This window comes from Crotalus tigris, unplaced genomic scaffold (genome assembly GCF_016545835.1).
Source record: "Crotalus tigris isolate CLP2741 ecotype Arizona unplaced genomic scaffold, ASM1654583v1 scf7180000018048.2368360, whole genome shotgun sequence".
In the NCBI taxonomy this organism is placed as follows: domain Eukaryota; kingdom Metazoa; phylum Chordata; class Lepidosauria; order Squamata; family Viperidae; genus Crotalus; species Crotalus tigris.
Genome location: NW_024096794.1, coordinates 1877687 through 1904194, shown reverse-complemented (window position 1 = coordinate 1904194; position 26508 = coordinate 1877687). Strand labels below are relative to the sequence as shown.

The 26508-nt window shown below is 36.2% G+C and overlaps 1 protein-coding gene across 3 annotated transcripts in view; it reads right to left on the bottom strand.

Annotated features, from left to right (window-relative positions):
• Positions 1-21507, bottom strand: part of ZFAND3 (zinc finger AN1-type containing 3) — a 125236-nt gene extending 103729 nt beyond the window's left edge. Inside the window, exon 1 of one of the 3 annotated variants that reach the window (XM_039347053.1) lies at positions 21084-21507. In XM_039347053.1, the coding sequence (XP_039202987.1) occupies positions 21084-21154 (71 nt within the window). In that variant the 5' untranslated portion in view covers positions 21155-21507. The remainder of the gene's footprint in view (positions 1-21083) is intronic. The other 2 variants (XM_039347054.1, XM_039347056.1) reach the window with 2 other exon arrangements.
• Between the last annotated feature and the right edge of the window lie 5001 nt (positions 21508-26508).

Sequence of the window (26508 nt, the reverse complement as noted above, 5' to 3'; positions counted from 1 at the left end):
TAATTTAACTACAACGTATGACAGAAATTAAAGAGAACATTAAACACCATAAAATACATGCAAAAACATGTTTCCCCAAGCTTAAGATGAGAAATTAATATGATCAAACACAGATATGAGCTTCCATTCAAATCTATATTATGATGTTCAAGACAACAAACTATATTAATGATATATTTCTTTGATTTTCTCTTCTTCCAATAGTATTCTCCTTTTGTCAACATTAAAAATATATAATTCTTAAAATTTTCGATACATATAAAGTTGGGTATAAACCTTTTTCTTGTGTTTGTACAAATAACAGTAACATCAGTATATAACATCTTTTCTGATCAGCTTATATTTCAATTGTATTTATAAAAGTCATCTTATTAAGTCACTATATATCCTGTTTTCAAGATTCTTATTTAAGCTTAATTTCCCCTCTGTATTCAAACCATTATCAGTCATAATTTTTTTAAGTTAATAACCTTTAAATATCCAAACTTTTCATTCACATATACCATCCCAATTATTTTTACATTTCATATATTATAAAAATACTATACTACTTGTATATCTTATCCTCCTCTATGTCCATAATTTATCTATTCTTTTAATCATATTCAAACATTTAATCATATAGTACTCCATCTGGTAAGTCGAATCAAATCTCTTGAATGTAACTCTAATCTCCTTCTTTTGCCAGGTAGCTTTCCAAGTCAGTATGTGTTCAACTTGCCAGGGGATTTTTCTTGTATTTTTGTAAATGTTGGGAATAAAAAAAAAATTAGATAGGACAAGTGTTTTTTTGTCTCCCAAACTTTAATGATTCTCCTGGCTGCTCTATAGTCCATTTTGTTAGATCTTCTTTCCAATCTTCAAGTTTATTTTGAAGCTCTGAAAAATAAGATATCTTTTCCATCTCCATTGTTGTGGTAAAACCTTGCAAGTTTTGTTTGTATTAAACCATTGTTCTCTTCATCTGTAGTTCCCTCTTTGGGTCACTGTCCTCTGGTTTGTGTTCTTTTATCTGGTTTGTTTGTTCATTCTTTGTCATCATTTTCTGAGAGTTTTTTACTTGTAGGTTTAGGTTAGAAATGTGCTCATTTATGCCATCAAAGTTTATGCTTCCCCTGATCAAATGGATCAACCACTATCTTTCCGTGATCCACAGGAGGGTCCCTCCTTCATCATCACCTCTTCAGAGCGACTTTAGACCCATTAAGGGTCCCTGGCAGGGCGAAACCAGCTGTGGAGTGCAGAGCTCCGCAATCCCTTGGCCATGCTATGCTGCAAAACCGGAAGTCCTGGTTTCACTTCTTCTTGCGTTCCAGTCAATAGTAATAGGAACAGAGAGTTCAAGATCCTGGCTGAGCCACAAGCCTCAGTAATCTCCCCAATGCTATTTAATATCTACACAGTATCATTAATATGCTGATTACATTCAATTATACTTTTCCATAATTTGCTCAACAGGAGATGACTAGCAACTGAAGGTTATGAAGATCCAGAAGTTTACTTTGACTAAAGTTAAATTTCAGTCAAGATCAAATAACTGTTCATGCAGAAGATTTCATCCCTATTCTAGCAACGAAGTGGGCTGTCCTTCCTTAAAGAAGCAGATCTTCAGTTTAGGGGATTCACTGGACAACACCCTTTCTGGAACAAGAAGTTTATAGTCAAAGAGAAATTTGTCCAACTTTGCCTGATTCACCTGTTGTGGCCCTTTGGGGAGTAGATCCCTTAGTGACAATTAATTAAAGAGCTGTGGTGGCACAGTGGTTAGAATGCAGTACTGCGGGCTAATTCTGCTGACTGCTAACTGCATGCAGTTTGCTAGTTTGAGTCTCACTGGCTCAAGGTTGATTCAACCTTCCTTCCTTCCAAGACTGATAAAATGATGACCCAGATTGTTGGGGGCAATATGCTGACTCTGTAAAAACCACTTAGAGAAGACTGTAAAGCACTGTGAAGCAGTATATAAGTCTAAGTCTAGAGTTATCACAATACTATGACTGCTGGCATTGGCTACAAGTTTATTTCTGGTTACAATTCTGGTACATTAATTCTGATCCAATAAAACCTATAAACATCCCTTCCCCGATTCTTCTTCAAGTGGTATGTCTTAATATTCTGCTGCTTTCTGTTCTTTATTCATTCTGCTTCAAATAAATAGTAACATTTGAAGAAATACGCTGGACACAGCTGGCATATTTAATCTTTCCAAATTATAGCCAAACCAATTCTCATTTCATAAAATCCTTTATTTCATTCTTTTCATTAACATTGCCATGCATTTTCTAGATCAGGTAGCCCTAATAATTCTGATCACTAATGACAAACACTGGAAACTATAGTTCAGCAGTATCTAGAGTGTTATAAGCTGCTTATTATGGCTCTGAATTTTAAGTTTTAATTAGTGGCACTGTTTATGAGTTTGTCTTGTATCTTGTTAGAGTCTTCCCTCCATGAATCTCCATTTTGTTGTTGTGGGTTGCTATTGTGAATATAAAATTGAGAGATAATATGATAATATGATACCTCAGCCACTCTGTGGTGCTAGAAGAAAGTTGGAATATATATAAAATAAACAGAATGCCTATGTCAGCATCATTTCTATTACTTTGATACATTTGCTTTCATGATCATTTCTCTAATGACTGTAATTTGCCCACTCAACCAAAACGGAAGTTATTGGACCAAACTACTTTCAATGAATGTTCCAAAGAGCAAATTCAAAGTTCTTTTCTATATCAGTACTGGACATAATGTTTAATTTAGTAAAATGTATTTTCATTAATTATAGAGCTATATAATTTAAATATCACTTGTTTGTAAAATGTGTCTTTGGAGAGTTTTAGAGTATGAACAGAAGCAAATACTTTTTGAAGAGAGCCATCATGATTTAACCATAACAACATCTGCTTTTCTACAAAGTCAGAAGCACTATGGTTGCAACTGAAACTGAACAAGATCTGAAAAAATTAAAAATAATATGTAAGTCAACTATAATGTGCTACACATTTAATATTTTCAATATTTTTATCTTTATATTTCAAATGTTTCTATTACATTTAAAATTGTTTTAATTTCCCTATTAGTACCGTATATGCCGGCGTATTAGGCGACCCGGCGTATAAGACGACCCCCGTCTTTATAGCCGGGCTGCATTCCTAGAACGTCGTCTTATATGCCGGAAACTACCAGTATTTCCGGCGTATAAGACGACTCGGTGTATAAGACGACCCCCATCTTTGGCGCCGATTTCAGCGCTCGCGGAAGTCATCTTATACGCCGGCATTTACGGTAGTCTTCTATTGCTGGAAAAATGATTATCGAACAAATATTTTAAAGACTGTCCTTGAAAAACAGACTACTGAAAAGTTTGGTTTGAAATAGAATAGACCAAGTTTTTATACTAAATGATTAATGAGCTGACAAACTGATTTAACACAACTGCTTTCACTGTTAAGATTAAAAATAATTAAACAAATGAAGTGTGATGAAGAACATAAGGTACCTCACATTAGTGTCCTTTTAAGAGTGAATTCAAGGAGAGAAATGGAGCAATTGCTTTCCTTGGAAATATACTGCCTAAGTTAAAAATCAAGTAGATGCTCAACAATGCAGCTGTCGTTTCTATTGACTGTAATATGTCAAGAATCAAAATCTAACTTTATCAAGTTTTTAGTTGGCTAAAACGTTCAGAATGGGAAAAAATGATAAAATGTATTTTCACAATTTTATCACTAATCCTTTTCTATTATAAGTAAATCTCAATTTGAACAACTGTTTTTAGTTATGAAGGCTTCTGAAATTTTGTTTTACAGCCTGCAGAGCACTTCTGGCCATTGTAAAATGTTCTGCTACCCCAATTTATAGTCACGTGACCACATTTCAGGCTCTTGACAACTAGCTCACATTTACAACTGGTTGCAGAATCCTGCATTCACATGATGATGATTTGTAATAATTTTGGCTTGTTTTCAGAAAACAAAATTACCATTCAGGAGAATGGGTTCATACATACGACCACATGATTCACTTAAAAGCTGCATGACTCAGACTTAAAATCACATGACTCACTTAAGAACCGCTGTAAAAATGGTTGCAAAATTGGATCCAGCTATGTATATGACTCAACTTAAAACCATCACAATTTACAACCGAAATTCCAATTCCAGTTGCAATTGTTGAGGACTCTCTGTAGATTTAACTATGCTTTAACAAAAGAACATTGGCAACAAAGGTGTTATTAAAGCAATTGTTAGTCAAATTGAAACTGGACAATAGTTAAACATCAGTGCAAAGGTTAATCAAAGTGCTGGTTTTAACTTTCACAGTACAGTCCTCTGCGGCTTAGCACTGAGTTACCTGCAGGATCACATCTCTCTAATAAAATCAACCCAACTGCTTTGATTATGCTGGGAAACACAGTTCGTTGTCCCTTATTTTCAAGATGTTGCAGGGCTGAAGCCTGAAAGGGTTGTTTTTTCTGCAGTGGGATCTCCAACATTATTGTCCTTCTGATAAAAGTTAAAAACAGGGCTGTTCAAGAGTTCTGTTGATGTCTGACACATGTATTTTGGGGAGCAATTTCTAAATGTATTCATTTCTAAGATATGTTTGTTTGATATTTCCCGCTCATTATTAAATTTTTTGCCATGTATATGTATACATTTGAATTGTGATGTTTCTCTGTGTCGTGTGTGTGTGTGTGTGTGTGTGTGTGTGTGTGTGTACATAATGGTATTTTTTTTTGAGAGCTGAATGCAACAAAATTTCATTTTCATGTATGCTGATTACTGTACATTTGAGGTGACAATAAAGTTCCTATCCTATCCTATCCTATCCTATCCTATCTTATCCTATCCTATCCTACCTATCCTGTCTAATATGAACCACAAAGAATGTTTAACAATTTATTCCAATATCTCCAAAGCAAGACTGTGTTTCCCCACCTTCCTCTCATTTCTATGGACAAACATAGAACATGTTGTGTTGTTATGATCAGTATCTAAATTAGGATAGAAACTCAGTACAATTATGTGTAATTTTGATAGTCCAAATAATTTCTGTTAAAACCATTTTCTGTTACTAAAACAGTTTTTTTTTCCCCAAAGGAACAGGAGGTGCAATTCCCCTTTGTCACTGCAAGATCACCTGCTCTAAAAATAAACTCTGGAAAATTGTCCAGAGTTATTGTCTCCTGAAAGTCAGGGAATAGCATTAGCAAAGAGTGCCATTTATCACTTTCAGCTTCTTTTAAAGAAGACAGACTTGGATTCAATTGTCTGGATTCATGTCTCCAGACTCCATTATGGCTGTCTTAAAAAATAGTTTGAAAGTTTCAAACATAAGAAATAAAATTTAGTTTAAGTTTACATTGTATTAATTGTTTATATTACCGTAAATATATTGACTGACTTTCAAAGGTCAATGTGTTAGTTTATGATTCCTTAGAGGTTAAGTTATGATTATCTTACGTTCTGCAAGATAGTGCTTTCTCTAGCACATGCTGAGCTTATGCTGAAATAGGGGATACCTCTTGGTAGCATCACTATACTTTTCCCTGTCTAGACTCTATAGAGCTTTTCCCAGTGTAGTTTGCAAGAATTTTCAGTTACAAAATGAACTTTAGGCTTTTTAAAATTGTTTTGTTGCTTTCTTGGGGTGGGGGTGGGGGTGGGGAGATAGTTATACTTTTAGATAATTTGGTTTATAAATAATACTTTCAATGTTCTAATATTATTTGATCAACTCTGGGCAACTGGAATAGAACAGAACAGAATAACAGAGCTGGAAAGGACTTGGAGGTCTTCTATAGTCCAACCCTCTTTTCAAGCAGAAAATCCCATATCATTTCAGACAAATAGTTGTCCGGTCTCTTAAAAATCTCCACCCACAACTTTTGGAGGCAATTACTGATTAATTGTTCTAATTGCCAGGAAATTGCTCCTATGCATCTATGTACTTTAGGTGTAAACTATATATGTAAATTAGTTTAGATCAATGTTTCTCAAATCTCAGCAACTTTAAGATGTATGGGCTTCAATTCCCTGAATTCTCCAGCATGCTGGCTGAAAAACAGATGTAAGTGACTTTGGTAGTGGATTTTATTTGTTAATACATTGGGACTGGAATGAGCACAATCCCAAACGAATGAACCACACTTTTAAAGACAAAGATTTGAAAGTCATATCCATTCTATCAAATGATTTATTGGTTCAAATGCAATTTAATTCACTTATTTAGTATTAAGCATGTAGAAAATTACCTAAAATGATTCTGAACAGGTACTAAGAAAAAAGAGAAGAGTTAAGAAAATATTTTCTAATGTTGAAGCAATGTGATTTTTAAAAACTCCAACACTGTCACTACTACTTTTATTTCTCAGATTTATATCCTACTTTTCTCACAGAGATTCAAAGAAGCCCTAATTAAGAAATGATATGAAGTCCATATACCTCTAACATGAAAAAAAAAATCATTTCTCTGGATGTATAAATTTTCTAAAGCATAATAAATAAAATAGTTTATAAATCTAGGGAATAGCTGGAATACATGAAAATTTATGCTATAGATAGAGCTTGTTATTCTTTATGGAGACACAAAAATATTTGTTGCAGCTTGAAAATATTCTAATATGGTTGTTTGTAGGAAAATATGTGCATCTATATTACATAGTGAATTTTGTCTTGTCTTCCTTGCTGTAACTACAGTATAGTGTTTCAGCACAGAGAAGATGTTGCAATTTACTGAATCATGATTCTACTGAAGCATGGGTATCTGTTTTGTAAGTCAATGAGCTTCTAAAAGGATACATGCCCAACAAAATGCGGATATAAAAATAACCTATAATTTTAACAGAAATAGCTTTTTTTACTGCACTTGATTTAAAAAAAAATCAAACTCTTAAGGAGACAATATTCTTTGCATCAAAGTCAAGTTATTCATTTTTTTCTCAATTCAGAAGTCAAAAATGAGGAAATAGCTTTGCAACATTTGAGACAGTTTCATTTGTTTCTATTTAAAACTACATCTCTTACAAGTGATTTAGAAACATTCAACTTCAATTTTTATAGTAAAATGTATTTGAAAAAAATATTTTACATCTAAGGTTGTAAAAGCTCATGACTATACATTACTATATATACGTTTTGATATAAATTTGAACTGAAAAATTTTCTGGAAATGTTAACTAAGTAAATGATTATAATTTTAATGTAGAGTGTGCATATATGTATTTGGTCCACATTATTTGATATGAAGTATGTTGAAGCATCAGTTCTTAACTAAACAGAATGTCACGGAAATTTACAATTCTCTCAATATAACCACCCATATATGTTTCTGTATTTTCTAAAGATATGAAGTATCTTTAATCAACTTTAAGAGTCCATATCACTTCATTTTCTAAGGCAGTGGTTCTCAACCTATGGGTCACGACCCCATTTGGGGTCGATCGACCATTTCACGGGGGTCGCCAAGCAAGGCTGTCCGCCATTTTCTTCCCCTTTTCCGACGGGTGCCTTACCTCCTTTGGGCTGGGCCAGCTGGTGGCCCAGCCGGTGGTCAGCCTGCTCCGTCTCTGCTGCTTGCCAGCTATGCCTTGGCCAGCGCAGGGGGCGGCACCATGCATGCACGGCGCTCCTGGGCAGGGAAAGTCCTCGACTTACAACTGGTTGGGTAGTCCTCGACTTACAACCAGTATAACCTCGACTTACGACCAGTTTAGTCCTCGACTTACGACCAGTTTAGTCCTCGACTTAAGAGCGGTTGGGGGTCACGGCATTAAAAAGGTTGAGAACCACTGTTCTAAGGAGCCTCACAAGTAAAAACTACCCAACTCTGCATAAAAATGGAATCTTAAACAGAAGCAAGGTTAATAAATCAGCAAATTGTAGTTAAGGGCAGCAAAATGACTTTTCTGTATCATTATGGTAACAGAAACAGTTTCCCATGACAAGCACTTCCAAGCATTTAATGCTGTTTCAGCTGAGCTGAAAACAGATGAACATGATAATAGAAAACTTTAGTTCTTGTCAGAGACTATAGCTTTAAATCAACAACTATAGAAAAAAAGTTTTTACCTGGCCTAATTCTATCCAGTTTTGCTTTTAGATTATAGTATTTTGGATTTCAAGAATTCAGTCATAATATATTTATGTCTATAATATTTTGCAACAGAAAACAAGAGATAAAAAGAATGAAATTACTGTAAAATTATAATATATTAGTTGTTACCCCAGTTTTGATGTTATTTCACTTTAGAACAAATGACCAATATATTTTCAGTTACTTTACTTTACTCCAATTCAACCAAAGTTGAAATTGCCAAGGTATCTGTTAAAGAGCCATACAAAATAAAATAAAACCAAAAACACAAATAATGAATCTTTCAATATAGATTTAAGTTTCATTACATTTTGCTGCACTGCATATTCTACATGTATAAAACTACAGAAAATAGAGTAATCTGTAACATCAAGTTAGAAGCAGCCTTCATATTACTTTGTTTGCAGTGCAACAGTGCAGTTCAGTATATACACATGCACATTCCTAGCGCCAGCTGCTGCTTCTGCTGTTTCCATAGAAACAATTAAACAAGTTGTGAAGATCACACTGCTGATCACAAGCTGTCAAAGCTTAAATAATTATAAAAACTGGCAAAAGAAAAGAATAGCTTAACTGCAACAGTGTCATGAAATTTACTATTAATTGGGCACTTAAATATAAAGATGAATCATACCCCAACTGCATTTTATGTCAAAATATGTTTTAAATCACAAAAATCCTAGATAATTTTCAAACAGAATTAAATAAACAGGTAAAACAAAATTCTAAACTTCCTGGATATTTGTGCAATGTAAATTTGGATATAACAACAATATCCCAAAAACTATTTTGAGACTCTTAATATTTCGTCTTGGGGGATAAAAGAGTGTTTAGATGTTAGAGCTAAATCTACTTCACAAAGTGGAAGGTAAAATTAGAAACCACCATATTTGAATCTCTCTTTAAACCTTTGCCAAGATTGCATTCGGAGTTACATTTATGACTGAACAATTGCATTCAGTCTTTCAAAAACAATTCTGAAATCAATTCCCTTATATTTTGGAATATGCTGTAATATGCATCTAAAATTTTCTTCATGTGTAATAAATACTGTAGAACTCATTGGTTCAACCTCTATAGCAATTCAAATCAAACAAATACCTTGGTGAATAAAAGTAAAAAAAAAATGTAATTGGAAACAAGAACTGACATATAAAGTGTGAAGTAAAACTTCTTTAATTCACTTACTGTTCCATTTAATAGTTTGATAAAACAAATGTCTTTGTTAGGGAACAACTTTCATCAATAACTTGGTAATTATTTGGAGTCCCATCTTCTGGATTTTTTATTTTACTCAGCTTACTAGGAAAATGGTTTCCTTATAACTGGGCCTGCTCTTTTCTTTGTTATGTTAAACCATCTTACAAGTCATTAAAACAAGGTGGGAAGTATTGACTAACTAACATTCTTTTCTGTGATCTCACCTAAATTACACATTGATTTTTTTTTAAAGATACCTCTGCACAGATAAATAACCAGTGAGATTACATTCTGGAAAAGCAATGCCAACTACTGTATAACTTTGGCAAAATACTAGTACGCTGTACAGCAGTAATTACAGAAGTGATAAGAACTCAGAGCTTACCATCTGTTTTACATAATTTTTAACTGTCTCTTCTATTGATTTGATATATATGTGCTTTTTTTTCTAAAGGTCTGATATTTTAACAAACTATTTCTGCTATTCTTATGAAACGTACTCAATGTCACAATATATGCTGCAATACTGCATCAATAGGCAACATAAAATATGCACTTCTGAAAGAGTTAGGTTATAAAAGTTAAACTTGGGATACAAATAAAACAAAAAAAACAACCTAACACCAGAACATAAACAGTACTCTGCTGGATCAGATCTGCATTTTCCCACTACTCTTACATACTCCATTCTGCTGCACTAATACCTAATCTTATTTTCAAAGCAGAAAGCAAAGTCCTAACAAAGTAAGTAGAAACTAATTGTGTCATCACTTCTGCACTTTAATTCCACTTTATATAGAAAGATCAGATGTGAAGAGGGTTCATTTAAGAGATTTCCCACAACTTAAGCCCTTTTGTTTGTCTAGTATATCTTTCTCATTTCATGTAGGAAGACATGAGGAACAATGGTTCTTTTTCTTCCTGCACAGCAAAATTGGTGTCAACAATGTGGGAAACTTCTCTCTTTTAAACCCGCTCCTCTTCAGACTGGGTAGGAAGCTGAAGCCAGACACTGAACCAAATCCAATTATTCATTCCTACTTAAACTTATGGGTAGGAAGCCATGACTCACCTATGATCCTAAACAGATTCCCACAAATGCTCTTCAAACCCTCTCTACACCTCAACTTCCAGACTGCAAGGAATGCTATCATATTGAGGAACAAATTGCTCCAGCTGCATGCATACTGGTGATATAGTATAGTGCTAGTGGTTTTCTGTAGGTCTGTCAATTACTTGACAGTGCTGCCTGAAAACACTGTAAAGCTGTAGCATTGTAGCACTTACAGAAGGCTATATAGGGATATTACGATATTGGGAAGGAGGGCATAATTATGACTGGGGAGGTGCAAATACAAACACGCATACAACTTGCCAACTCAGAAGCTGCAATTGCATTGGACACATTTGGCCAAAAATACAATCATTGTCATTATATTATTATTAACTGGTTGTTCAGGTGTTTGTCAATATGGATATATTCTAGATTGATAATTTTTTTTAAAAAGAGACACTGAACATAGGGACCAACACATTTCCACATTAGCCGGTGTTTTAATTCAAATTTCTATTGAATTATTTCAAGTTGAGAGAATCTATTTATATTATTTTAATGTATATCTGTATATTTTATTTAAATTATTATTATAGACTCAATGTATTCTGTGAGCTACTCTAAAACTATAGAATTAGTTTGTCAAGAATAGCAAATATTTAATCTTAAATATAGAATAGCATCCAGAGTAAATCAACTTAATTAAAATATTTACATGCTGACTTTTCTTTTCATCTCTAAAGCAATTACTGAAGAAATCAAACACAGAACAAAATATGCTGTCATAAATCTAAAAGAAAAATAGCAACAATGAATATTACAACTAGCAAGATATAAAATGTCTCAAATGAATACACTTTAATACTTTGCTATACCAGCAAGTACTTCTGCATCTGTTCAGAAAGCTTTGGGCTTTTGCTTCTTAAATGCCATTACTTGACACCTTGTTAAAAATTGATAGGCTTTCAAGAAAATTCTCAATATATGGAAATATTTAATACAAAGAAACTGAAAAAAAAAAACCCTGACTAATCAAGTTTCAATGCTTGGGGAACCCCAGAAAATGTTGTCCACTTCAAGTAATGATGTACAAATTCATAACTTACTTCATACCAAAAAGTGACTTATGAACATAATTGAGCCCAAAATGTGTGTTGCTAAGCGAAACAATTTTTAAGTGAGTTTTGCCCCATTTTACAACCTTTATTGCCACTGTTAAGTGAATCACTACAATGTTAAATTAGTAACACCGTTGTTAAGTGAATTTGGCTTTCCCATTGAGTTTTCTTGTTAGAAGGTGGCAAAAAATAATCATATGACTCTATCATACGTAACTCTCATAAATATGAACCAGTTGCCTAGTTCTGAATTTTGATTATGTGACCATGAAGATGCTGCAACAGTGTGAAAAATGGTCATAAGTCACTTTTTTCATTGCTGTGTAACTTTGAATGGTTACTAAACATATGGCTGTAAGTTGAGGACTACCTGCAATTATGTTAAAATAAAAGTGCCTAGTACTGGGAAAAGAGGAAGGAAAGAAAGGAGGCCCAACAGCAGCAAGGTGGATATGCTCAATTATAGGGGTGATGATCAGTGAATCATTGGAAGACCCGAAAAACCAGGTTAGGGATAAACTGTCATGGAGAAAATCTATCTATGTGGTCATTGAAAGTTGAAGACAATTTGATGTCAAATAATAAATTAATCAGCCTTTTCCTTACAAACATGAATTTATGGTTATAAATGAGCAGACAGAAAGAACACCCTGGAAATCAAGTAGCCATTTCTGAAACGCAAGATTTAAGGAAATTCTTTCATCTGACATGCAAAGAGAATGCTAGCTATTCTGAAAACCACGCATAGTGGAGAATGACTTAAAACATAAAAAGCACTACACTACATTTCTGGGTTGAATTACAGGCTGGGAATATAGGGCAGGATTTGCACAGAACACATGAGAGTCCCTAGACCAGGCATGTGAAACTTGCAATGTCACGTGACATCACGTGATGTGGGGTTTCGGTGTGACGCATCTGGCCTGTGGGCCGGCAGTTTGACATGCCTGCCCTAGACTGATCAAAACTGAAAGAATAAGTGACTGATTTAAAACTTTGTGTGCTGTGCACAGATTCTTACATTGTTTTCTTTCTTCACTAAAATACCACTGGAATGGAATGAAAATAACTCACTAACAGGTTTATCTTCTAACTATAGGAAACCATTTATCAGAAAGATTTCAAACACATTTAGGCTTTGCTCAACAAGGTTTAATAATGTTGAATGACTCTTCCATTAAAACATAAACTTGCCTTCAGATAGAGTTCAACCTCTAATGTTACATCGACACAACATGCAATTTTCCTGCTAACAGTATGGAAGTGGCTTCAATTACTTTCTTCAACTTTGCTATAATAGCTATAATCTAGTCCTGCTATTCCCTAAGGCTCCCATCCCAGTGCTAAATAGCCCTGATCTTATTATTTCATTCCCAAATATCAAAGGGAAATTAATGGAAGATTTTAAATACCATCTTTGTATCAAAATTCTTGCCATAAGTTAACAATAGATGTTTCAAGACTTTAAGGACATAAATATTTAAAATTTTAAGAATCATTAAATGTTTGCTTAAAGTAATACTCCCAGGAAGTCTCCTTTAATTCTACCTAAAATCAACAAAACCTCTTTTATTATTCTATAATTTGCAGATTGTTTTTTTCAAGGAGTCCTGCCCACCAAACAATAAAAGAGAGGGATTCATGAATCTTTGCAGCACTTGAGTTGTAAAAAAATTCCCTTCTTCAAAGCTGATTGCAGGTTTCAAATTTCAAATCTCAAATTTTGCAGTACAGGTAGTCCTCAACTTACGATAACTGATTTAATGGCCATTTAAAGTTACAATGACACTGAAAAAAGTGACTTATGATCATTTTCTGACTTATAACCATTGTATTGCTTAGTGACAGCAATTCTAGAACCAATTGCCAATGTTAACTGAGGACTTCCTATACTTATTGAAGTCCTGCTAAGGTTTGTTGGGATTATGACAATTATGATCCAACCAATTACAGTCAAGAAACAGCTAAATAAAACACAGAATAGTATGTGTAAAAGAAAAAGAAGAGGGAGGGAGGGAGAGAGAGAGAGAAGTAAAAGAAAAAAAAGAGAAAAAGATCATAGAATATATTAAATTATAAGAACCTAGATAGATAAGGCTCAATGTCATCTCAATGGAGGAATTGCTTGTTTGATCATAGCTCTGATTGCACTACACTGCATGGTCTACAATCTCCTGGTCCACCAGTAAGAAACTAAGATAATCAAACCTCTGACCTGCCCATATATTATAGTATACAATACTATTAGAGAACAAATTCAAACCCATCTTACAAATTAGCTTTTTCTTAGTTTATTACTTCATCTTTAGAAGAGACCTTACTTTTATAAGTGTTAATTCCAGGTTTATATGTAAAGGGAACAAGTTCCCTAGATAAATAGACTTAGGCAACCAAATATTGTTCCAAGAGTTAAGAAATCAATAACTGTTTTCATCATTCATGTGGGAAAAGAGCAAGTGAGCAAAGTGCAAACACTAACAGCTTGTGCTGACAGTGGAATAATTTTAAATTAGCTATTCTTTTTACAGCATTAGCAGAATTATAAGTTAGTCCTATTAAGAGTAGAGTGAATTCATATACAAAGAAGTTAAAAGGGAAATTCTTAGAACTGATAATCCTGAAAGAAATTGGGCTAAGTTCTTAAATAAGCTTACGCTATCTATTCATTCCAAAGTATGGAAATTCATGGTCCACTAAATGTGGCTGAACCGTAAATCTTCATATTTTCTTTTAATTTATTATTCACGTTCTTAGGATGTTCCAGTCAGTTGATTCTGAGTTGCTGGGAAACTGCTAGCCAGGTAAGGAGAAGGGATCAAGCAGGGAATAAACGTTGAGTTAGGCCGAACCCCCTAAGTTCTGTGAGTCCTTATCTGTTTGCTCCTAAGAGAAGGCAGGCAGTCTAGGGAGATTCTTGTACTATAGGCCAAATGCAATAAAGTAGTCAGTTTGAACCCTTCGCCTGTGGAATTGGTTGCTTGCACCTGACGTGAGGGGTTTAACCCAAAAAAACAGTAACACACTAAACTCCTCCTCTCATTATCTCTGCTCCTTTAGGAATAATAACCAGTTTTATGTTCCAAATACTTTGCCTCTTCTAGTAAGCCATGTCTTCTAGCCTTCCAAAATACTAACAGAGATTGGCCATCCTTATTTTAGAGAAAAATATTCCACAAGAATAGGATAGTTACTGTAAAAGATCACTTTTAAATTCCTCGATACTAGCATTTCCTTGCCCAGGTATACCTCAGGAAACTAAACAGGCAGACTCCACATGGTTTAAAAGCAATCTTGCAGATAACCTGGTCCTAAGCCATAACGGGTAAAAAATGAAGAGAAAATCAGTACCGTGAACTGTATTCAGAAGCCAACAGGTAATAAGTGCAGCTTCTGTAGCGGAAGTGTAGAGAGAACAAAAAATAGACTAACATCCTTACGGTCTGGATTGTTGCATTCTGGATCAGATAAAGTATCTTTTACTATTGGTTGAAGGTGCTGGAATGTATAGTTCAGCAAGACCAGAAAGGCTTGTATATTGTTCAACTTGGCCAGCAAAAATGCTACCCAACTTAATGAAATAAAATGCAGGTCATTCCCAGAGCTTTTACATTATTAAGGATACATGAATTCTATCCCTAGTTTTTCAATAGTTTGTTACCAGATAAGTGAATATAACATTTAGTCATTTTTTTCCAGCTTTTATTACAACTTAGAATTAGTTAACTGGAGTTAACATTATCACCATAAATTATATTAATATTGCCCTTAGAACTTCCAAGTACTACTTTTCAAAAGGCACATTTGATTTAATATTTAGGAAGGCCTACAAGCTCTTGTTACAAATGTAATAGTGCCAAACCAAAGGCTTTAAATTGGTCCAAAATAAAATATCTTCTTCCAGGTCTAGCTTAATATGTAATATAACATCACTGTGTTGATTCTTTCCATTTCTTTCAAAAACTTAAATTCTTATCCAATACTCAATTCTCATTATATATTTCCCATCCCGCATTATTTGTCTTCCCTAATGCATGGTGGGCTGGGACATTTAGAGGTTTGAGGCATGGGTTGAAACATTGGGTGAAGTAAATAGGGTCCCAACTGAAAATATGATGAGGCCAAAAGTATAGTGGGGATGCCAGGTCAGCTATTGTAGGAGAAGGGGGACATGCACACTTGTACAGGTTCTTTCTTCTAAGCTAGTTATCTCATAATGCATAGATCTGTTATTATTGACACCTGCCTGAATAGCTGCAATTACATAGCCCTCTAGGAAATCTGCCAAGGGGTTTAAGGTGTTTCAGTAGAGGCAATGTTAAGATTAGGAAGGAGGAGTAATTGTAATTGCTTGGACGCCTCAAGGAGCACTGTCCTAGAAGTGACTGGATGAAAAGTCTACGTGTGGAGGTGTGCCATACTAACAAACAAGGGCTGCTGCTAATGTACCAATTGCATAGCTAGTTACAACGCTCCATGTACTCCTGGATCTTGTCTCAAGCCAGGTGTTGGGAGTTCCCAAGTTTTTCAGTCTTGGGTGACTTCATTTTCCATGCACTGGGTGAGAGTCCTGGTGAAGCTTATCAGCTTTGTTGTAACAATAGGTTTGCCATAAGGAATTTCTGTCCCAGTACATGAAGATGGGCATTCACTTGTTCTGGCCCTTATTTTGAAACAGCTGAGACATGATCTCAATATGGAGAGAATTAACATCTTCCTTTGACATGGTCAGATCAGTTTCATGTCATATTACAGATCGTGGAAACCCTAAATATCTGTAATAGTAGTAAACTTATCAGTTTAATACTGTTTCTTGTCTAATTGTTCTATAGAACACAAAAATAACCAGAAGATTGGGTGAGATTGCTCCAGCCAGCCTTCTGCCCACTTCCATGTGACCTCTTGGATTACTGAAGAGCTAAGAGAAATGAAGTGACTGAAAAGATCTTCAGAGCAATGAACATAGCAAAGGCTGGCACAGGCTCCCATTTAGGCCTAGTGAAGTTTTCCCTTGATCTGTCCATGCTTGATAACTTTTGGCTAGTCCTTTCCTTTATGGGGAATGCAGCAAATCATACAATTTTCAGTGAGGATTCAGGTCTTAGTGGAGCTAAAATAGTATTGGTCTCTCTATTAATTAACATTAGGACCTGGATAGGGGACTGCACTCTTCCTGGTCCGATGATCCCCTTCAGGGAAGGAAGCATCATTTAAGAATGAGGTTTCAAGCCAAGGGTGCCAAAGAAGACCTGAATCAGTGTTTGGAGGCTGAGAGGGTATGGATGGGGTGAAATTAACTCAAATTAAATGCTACCAAATGGCTGCTAATTGTCAATGAACAGCAGGGCAATTCAGTAATTATTCTCGATGAGTATACCCTTCCCATTAAGAAGATAGTTCATGACTTGAAAATTACCCTGAAGTTTTGATTCCAACTAAAGTAGTAGGTATAAGCTTTGCTGGAAGAGCTTCACCCAGCTTTCTCTGGTATATAATACCAGTTATAACTACTTAAGACTAGCAGATCTTAGCAATGGTAATTTATATGTTGCTTACCACTAGGCCAACTTATTATAATGTGTTCTATATTGGGCTGACTTTGGAGATAATGTAGAGACTAGATTCCTGATGGGTATATCATAGAATATCCATCAGGAATTTATACTATTCTAATATGTATACATATAAGCATGCATACACATACATATTATAACATTATATATACTAATATACTATAGGTATACTATATACATACTATAGCATAGAATACAACAATTCTTAAGTTTGAAGAGGATAACTTTGGGAAGTACTTATAGCAAATATAACTACAATTTCAATTGCATTATCAAATGTGAGTCTTTGATAGCTAAATACACACATTTTAATGAAAATAATAAATTATGAGAATTAAGACTTCTATTAATCTCCCAGCTCCCCAAAGATTTATAAACATAAATGCCAAAAACCTGTGGGCCAACTGTGATAGTTTTGTTAATTGTACATATATCTCATTCAACATTTATGGATTATAAATGTATATAAAACATAAATATATAAATGTGTGTGTGTATGTGTGTATACACAATATATTTATAATCATGGATATAATACTTTCACATAAGAAAAAATATCTACTGCTAACAATCAAGTTGATGAAAAGACCATTAGGCAAAGATAATTGTGTATAAATGCAAATACACAAGGAATGTCTTATGACAGCAAACAGTTAACAAGTGTTTATATGATTTTTTTAGCTGAATATGCACCAGTTGCCTTGAACATCTTTTAAAATTCTGTTTGAATAATTTCTTTTTCAGCAGCATTTTTTCCATATGGAAATTAGAAAATAAGATCTCAACCTATAAAAGTTGTCAATCTTCAAATATTGGCAATTATCTTATGTATCACAGGAAAAGCATATTTGTGTATCTGGATTTAAGGCATTTGTAAGTGGTGCCAAGGGAGTTTGTGTTCTGTCTCAAGTCCTCTGAACACACAAATATAAACAAGTCAGTTAGCCTACTTTAAGACCAAGAAAATTGCAGTGATTAGAAGTGCCTAACTTTATTTAAGAATTCTTCCTACTCTTTTCCCATGAAGTCTCTCATCCCCAAGAATGTGTTCAGCGATACTACTGATAAACAAAGCTCACTTTGGGTTATTTTCACAATACTTTAAAATTGTATTTCTTCAAGGTTTGTCTCAATGTTTGACCTGAACCATATATTCCTTTGGCTTCTATTGGAATACAGGTAATATTCAATTCACAGCCACAATTAGGACTGCAATTCATTGTTAGATGATGCAGTTGTTAAATTAGGCATCCAATTTTATCTTTTTTGTCACTGTTGATGAAACATCACTTGATCACAATTTGAGATTTCCCCTGCCAGTTTCCCCATTGACTTTGTTGTCAGAAATCACCTGGGAAACCACCTGATGATCCAAGGATGCATCAACAGCCATAAATTTTGCTCAGATCATGATCATGTGACTGTGGGAATGCTATAAAGGTCAAAATGTGAAGATTGGTCATAAGCCACTTTTTTCAGCCCTGTTGTAACTTTGAACAGGCACTAAATGGTCATAAAGTGAGGACTACCTGCATGATATATTCCAACATAAGTACATTCTCTTTTATTGGATTCCTTGATTTTTAAAGTGAGATTTAAACAACTAAAAACAAAAAAACATGCTAGTAATTTGACCAGAAATCTACTATAAATATATAACTAATTATCTCAAAACTTATAATCAGAAAACATTCAGAACACTATTAAATATGGCTTCTACAGCATAATCTGATGAAGTTTTATAAATATTTCACAAATTAGTGAAGGTCCTCTTACAATTCCTTATTGCCAGCAAAAACATTTTAATCATTAATTCCAAATCCAAGAATATAAATGCTCGACAATGCTAGTAATAACCTAATGCAGAAATATAAAATTTCAATCAATGCAATGCAAACTTACATATATACCAAATCCAAAAACACTACTTTTCTTTGAAGTTTCCATGTTGATTGTGAAAACATCCACCTACTTTAAAAGATAGCTTATCATTTCAATTTCCTATAATATATGGTAACCCTAACATCTCAGTCAGAATGCACAATTATCTCTCATTTTGTATTTGTTTGGATTGGAGTTACTAATGTTGCAATGAATGCAAAATTTAGAAAATTTACTGTTTCAGATAGCCTAGATGAAAATGAAAATATTCAACACAGTAACAGGGATGCAGATATGAAGAATATTGTTGAAAGAAAACCAGTTAAACCTATTAACACTTTCTATTTAAACCTAAACAAAAACTACTTGTACAGCTGTAAGCAGTACTAGTTGGTTTCTCTAACATTAATTCATATTTCCATTAACTAAATGGCTGAGATAAATTTTCTGAGTAATATAAGTATTTCTTGAAGAGACAAGTTTAAAAATTCTCTGTATTTATGTAACTCAAATAGTTACTTAGTTTATTATTATGTTTAGAAACTGCTGGTAGACATACCTAAACAAACAAGCACATTTTACTTAGCATCTCTTCAAACTACGATCCTAGTTTGTTGCTTTTCTAAACCAAGAACAAACCTAAGATTGTTCAGATTCTGTTGTATTATGAGAAATATAATCCAAGAAACCCAATACAAACAGAGCATTAAACAAGCCAGAGAAGATTCTAAGTTGTTTTTAGCAGTTTCAGCTAATAATTCTGGCTTATGATATACAAACCAGTGCAGAGTATTCAATACCTTCTGCACTGTCATTCATATATGAAATTGAATGCATAACTTTTTACTATTTGAACAATAATTCAATAATAAATCATATTGCTATGACAATCATATTGGTTAGCTATCCAAGATTCACAGACAACTCCTAAAGCAGTGGTTCTCAACCTGTGGGTCGGGACCCCATTTGGGGTCAAACAACCATTTCACGGGGGTCACCAAACAACGCAGTCTGCCATTTTTTTTCCCTTTTCCTTAGCTGTGCTCCCTTTTATTCTATTGGCTTTTGAAAGCCAATAGAATAGACTCTCTTGAATAGAGTCTAATTCTATTGGCTTTCAAAAGCCAATAGGAATTGTCCAGGCCGTCTCTGCCCTGCTGAGCCCGCCAAAAGTCCCATTCTGCAAACAGTGCTGCACCAGTTGAGTAGTCCTCGACTTACGACCAGTTGAGTAGTCCTTGACTTACGACCGGTTGGGGGTCACAGCATTAAAAAGGTTGAGAACCACTGTCCTAAAGGGAGCTATTAAAAGTTTTGCCAAGTATTTATAATCAGTTTTGCTCAAAGTTTTTTTAAAAAAGGTAAAAATAGAAATCTGGATTTTCATCATAGTGTATTTATTAGTCTTCCCTCTTTATTCTATATAGTTCAAAAAAGCCTTTAAATGGGAGGGCCCTTTAATCAAGAAAGGAACACTTTTTAAATATACCAGTGTCATCATTCTTGTGCTTACTGTATTCAACCGAGAAACCAGAATTAAAAAAAAAGCCAAAAACAATTAGCAGCAAAGAATTCAAACTAATGCCTCTCGAGAAAGTTCTGCCCATTTCTATAAACGGTAGTGAAGGTTAGAAGAAGATGTCACACCTGGGGAAGTAAGACAAAGTTGACATATTGCAATAGCCGAGAACAACCCACATGCCAATTACAAGGAAGCAAAGAAGAAAACATGGATAAATCGATTCGTTAAATGCCACACAAACAGAAGGGCAGGAGAAGATCAGAAGACAATAGTCTCTCTCTCTCTCTCTCTCTCTCTCTCTCTCCTACGCCCTTCCTCACCACGTTGAGAAGCAAGGCTGGCTGGGCCTTCGAGTCCCACTTCCCCCCCCCCTCCCGCCCCAAGCTCTTCTGCATGCAACTCCCACAAGGCGCCGGTCTGGCAAAGAGCCCCCATGACAGAGGAGTGGGGTCTGGGAAGGCCAAAGGAAGAAGCGACTCCGCCTGCCCCCTGCGCCACCAAGCCGGGCCAAACTATGGCCGTCATTCCTCCGAACCACGCATTATCCGAGTCCGGAGAAAGGCCAAGCCTACTAGGCGCCCCACGCCCAACTCCAATAGGCCTGCAACTCCCTTCCCCTCCTTATTCCTCGTACTTACCCCCAGAACCCGCAGGGGCAACGGGGCGGCAAGCTGGGGGCTTTGCTGCGCTCGCTGCCGGCGTCTCCCATGGCGGCGGCGGCGGCGGCACCAGTGTTCAGGGTCAGGGCAGGGGAAGGGGCAGCTCAAGGCAGAGGATCCAGGCCGGGACTCGATGCCGGGATTCCAGGCCGGTCAGCTGGAGTCGGACGCTACCACTACGGAGATGGCTAGGTGGGTGGGTGAAAGAAGAGGCGGCGGCGGCAGTAACGACGGCGGCGGAAAAAGAGGCAGCCGCGCCCTTTGGTGCTTGAGGTGACACTGAGCAACGGGCGGAGGCTACCGGAGGGTTGTGACGGGCCTACAACATGCCATCCCCACGATTAGCGCGCGCCCCCTGACCCAACAATGCCCTCAGCTCCTCCCCCTCAGGCGAGTAAGGGTGGTCTTGTCCGCCCGCAGGCTCCACTTAAAGTGGAGCGAACCAACGCTCAGAAATAAAGGGGAGAGATCGGAGACCGTGCAGAAGGCTAGTGCGGAAGCGGACCTTTCCTTTAAAGAAGCAGTATTGCTTGGGGTTTAAAACGGACAGCATTCAGCAGCGAATAAGGTCAAGAATTGTAGTTGGGGAACGATCGGATACCCCCTACGCTATTATTGGTCGATGGTGTGGCCTGAAGCGACTGGGTCAAGGGTGAGAGAGAGAAGATTCTGCGCACGCGTAAGACTAGAAACCCGGAAGTAAGAGTGCGGTAAAGAGTCTCTCTTGAGAGGTTCCCCTCCCCCTGCTACATGGAATTCCCTGACTAAGCGGCGCAGCAAACCCCGGGAGTTCCTGTTGTGGTTGCCTTACCGGCGGCTTGCTCTTCTCAGTCATCGTCATCTCTCTTCCCCCCACCCTTCCCACCACGCTTTACTAAGAGTTTCTTTTCCACTGATTCCTTAAAATACAAGTTGTGGTTGGAAGAGTCAGGCTGAAATCGTGCGCTGAATCTTTTTTTAATCCTAATACCGTCGGAATGGATTGGATCGATTCCTTTGTTGTTATGCATAAAAATGCGCTGCTTTTCCAAGTATGGAAAATACGGAAATCTCTGCTCCGTGCTTTTGATTGCAGCATTACAAGCAAAAAATAAAGTAGGGAGATGGCTCCCCGAATGCTAAATTTTCTATAATTGACAATTCTGCTTACGCCTAGTAGTTTGCCTTCGTGATGTTGAATGTTGCAATACTGAACCTTTGAAGAAAGAGAAGGGAAAAAAATGTATATCCCGAGTAACATAAAGAAGTAAATGATCCGTGATATCTTAAATACTAGCCATTACATAATGGCATAGGTTTTTGTAGCCCAGATGAGCCAAATAAATTACTTTTGCAAGTACATCTAATTGGGGGGGGAGGGAATAGTGTTTTTAAAAAAATGGGAGTGATTTAATCTGAGGAAAGTAAGACGTGATTTGCAAACTCTATAGATTTTGTGAGATTTTTAAAATATTTAGCCTAGTCCTTTATACAGAATGATTCTTTGAAGTACCTTAACAGTAGATATTAATATTCTTAAAAATATAATTTAATTCTTTTCAATGGTATAAGTTTTCATGGGCTAAAATTGACTTTTTAAAATGCAAAAACTATGGAGTTGCCTATGTTCTGATATTGAGGCACTTGGCTGTTGGTTTTAAAAGAGACCAGTTGCTATCAATGCCTGTTAGATATAATGGCTGTTTAATGTCCTTTGAAATCCCAGCAGTTTATTTCAAATACTACATGATAAGCTGCTTCCTGAATATTTTTGGTTAGTACAGACTGCATAGATCCTTAGCCTCATTCTGCAGGTAAGATTATCTTCAGCTGACATAGGTGCTAAGGTAACAAAAAACAAAATAGAGGTAAATAACTGCATAATGCAAAAATTGTATAGCCTGAAACAATTAAGTTAAAGGAAACTAAATCAAAACAGTGATTGTGATAAGTCTGCTGTCCACTACAGTTGCTGTCTGGCACTTCATGTATCCATGCAGATACCCAAACAAAACAGTTGGTGCTTTGCTGATAAGGAACTGGCGAGAGAAGATTGTAAAGCCAGTGATATAATAGTCACAGGAGAAGAAGGAAGAGACATATAATCGGCATTAATTTCCAAATGTCATATTAATTTCAGGGGATTCTGAGGCAAAAGAGCAATGGATGAGTTAGCTGACAGCTAAAGGAATTATAGCTAAAATGAATTTGATTACTCTTATAGCTGTTAAAGATACTGGTGCATTGGATTGTAAACTTAAAAATGGACTGAGCAGTTGACATTAATTAGGATTTATGAAATGCTGGATGAGATGGAAAAATGACTCCTGGAGAAGACACACCAAAGTGTTTTTAAGAGCGGACATATATTGGGAAGCCGTGCTGAAGTAGAATGGTGTTATGGGACATATGGCTATAGGATTCTACTGTAGTTGAAATAAAAGAAATAAGATCAAGGTTAATTTACCAGGATATAACTGGCCAAGTGCTTACAGATAGTCCTTTACTTATGGCCAAAATTGGGACCAGAATTTCTGTTGCCAAGCAAGGTGGTTAAGTGAATCCTGCCCAGTTATACAACCATTCTTTCCATGGTTAAGTGGATCACTGCACTTGTCAAATGAATCATGTGACCATTAAGTGAATCCTATTCCCTGCTTGTCAGAAACTGGCTAGGAGAGCTGCAAATGGTGATCACATGTTGTAACTTGTAAATGGCAATTGCCAGACGCCCAAATTTTGATCATGTAACTATGAGGATGCTTCAATGGTTTTAAGTGTGAGGACTGGTTGTAAGTCACTTTTTTCAGTATCATTGTAACTTTGAATAGTCACTAAATGAATGGTGGTAAGTTGAGGACTACTTATATATTCAGTCAGGGAGTTGATGTAAAATACCATCTGATTTCATCTGTTTTCCTGAAGTGGAGAGGAGTAATTGCAGATTGGATCACATCTAAGTGAGGGACAAACATAGGTTCACATCATTTAATCTTAAGATTGTTTATTTAGAATGCTTTGAGAACCAGTGCAAACTTAAAGGAAAAAATAAAGAACTCAAGGCTATGTTAAACTTATCTACATAAAGAGATTTACTTTAAAAAGGATGCAAAACTATTAGATCAGGTTGGCACAATTTTTCTCCCATTTCAATTTTACATATTATTGACTAGATACCCTATTATGAATATGTTCTTTCATGTTCAACTCTCTAGCAGAACCTGAAACCAAACCAAACAATTTTGCCCCTGCATAAGGAATAGGCATGAAAGGTTGAAAACGGGGAAGCAGACAAAAGATCTCTATCACATTAGATTTGGGAAGAAGAAAATGACAACACACAAACAAGCACATTTTACTTAGCATCCTTTATCCTTTCTAAATATCTACAACTGCTGTGGCAGCCACCTGTACTGGCAGCAGGAAACAGGCAAGAAATGCAGTGGGGGAGGGGTTGCCCTCCAAGAGGAATGAAAAAAGGCAGCAATGTCTGGAGGTGAGGCACGGAGGAGGGAAGGAGATGGAGAGTGGAAGGATTCTTATGTGCTTTTGTGACTTTGAAGTTCTGGGATTTGTGCAATGAGGGCTTTGTATTCTTAAGGAGTGTTTGGCAATTTCTATTTGGCTGATGGCTGATGTCGGGTTAGCTTCTATTCTGTTAGCTGTAAGTTTTGCTGCAAGGGATTTTGAACTATTTTTCTCCTGAATGGATTTTGCCTGTAGCATTCCTTTACTTATTAATGGAGCCATTTGGAGAGGTTGCCTTAGCTGGCAGCCAGTACTTACATTTTTTTTCTTCCTTAAGTGCCGGCAGCCCTCCTTACTTTCCTTTCTAGCCAGTAGCTAATTGTTAAAGGGGAAAGTGCCTTTTTAAGCTAGTTCACTCAGCAGCTTGTCTTTTCTGTCTCTGCAGGCCTTTCCTTGTTTGATCAATATATTGAAGAGGGAAATATAGGGGGGGGGGTTCAAATTCTTCCTTCAGAAAGAGATGGGAATGAGAAAAAGGGAGGGAGGAAAGGAAGTCCCACCTTAGCACTTGGCCACCAGCAGCTCTGCCATTGACTTTGCTTGTCAAAAGGTTGCAGAAGGGGATCACATGACCCTGGAATACTGTGACCATTATAAATATGAATCAGTTGCCAAGCATCCAAATATAAATCACATGACCCTGGGCATGCTGCAATGGTCATAAGTGTGAAAAATGGTCATAAGTCATTTCAGTGCAATTGCAACTTTGAACATGTTTTTTTTTTTGATCATCAAGTTTTTGACACCTTGCTAGGTGGTACTCGAATATTGCCATATCCTAAAATTGGTACAATCGGTAAAAAGGTTGAAAAGCCCTGCACTAGGGCATCTAGATCTCTCTCAAATACCTATTTTGTACCTATTTAGTTTTTCCTGCCTAAGTGCAGGATCTTACTTTTCTCACCATTGAACTGGATCTTGTTGGATAGGTCACAATGCTCAAGTCTGTCAACATCCTTCTGAACCTTGAGTCTTATCTTCTGAAGTGGTGGCAATCCCCCCCCCCCAGCTTGGTGTCATCTGCACATTTGATGAGTTCCCCTTCTAACCTCTTGCCTAGAACATTTATGCCCACATCATTTTGTGAAAGCTATTTGGCTTTATACTTTTGCTTTAGCTTGACTTGGAACTTGCACGTGAACAGATCATAATCAGTTGCATAGCCAATCCTTGATCATGTATTTGTTGTTGTAACTGAATTCTTCCACCTCCTCCTACCAATAATATAGTCAATTTGATTTCTGTGTGCTCCATCTTGTGATGTTCACATAAATATACATGTTTGCTTGTTTGAAAATTGGCAATGCAGAAATCATTGGATTGGCAAAAATGGAGAGATTATTCCCTCTAGTTCATTCCTGTTTCCTAGTCCATAGAATCCAACTGTCTTTTCCTTTTTCAGTTTTCCACAGTTTATAGATGAAGTTGTCTTAATCATAAGAAGAATAAGCTTCTGCAAGCATCATCCATTTTGATATTGCAGAGCAAACAGAAAATAGAAGGTGATGGGAAGGGAGAACTAAAATGGAAGGCAGGGTCTTCGAGAGAGACATGTTACTGGAGGCTTTGTGGGATGAGTGGGCCAGATAATTGGCCATAATAGGCCTGTAGTCTGATGGCTCCCAGTTCCCACTTTGGTTTCCAGTTCCATATAATGTATTAGGACTATCATAAATGGACTCCAGACATTCAGGAAACTCCTACATCATAGCAAAGGAATCCATAAATCACTTAACTTACAATTAACTCTCTGTTGCTATCTGGTGATCTTTTGTAGTTCAGATAGACTAGCCTACATTGATTCTAAATGATTCGAACATGACTTGACTTAGCTAAATTTTACAAATTTGGCTACCCAGAAGAATTAATTTAGAAGGGGTGGTTTAATGCTGATTCC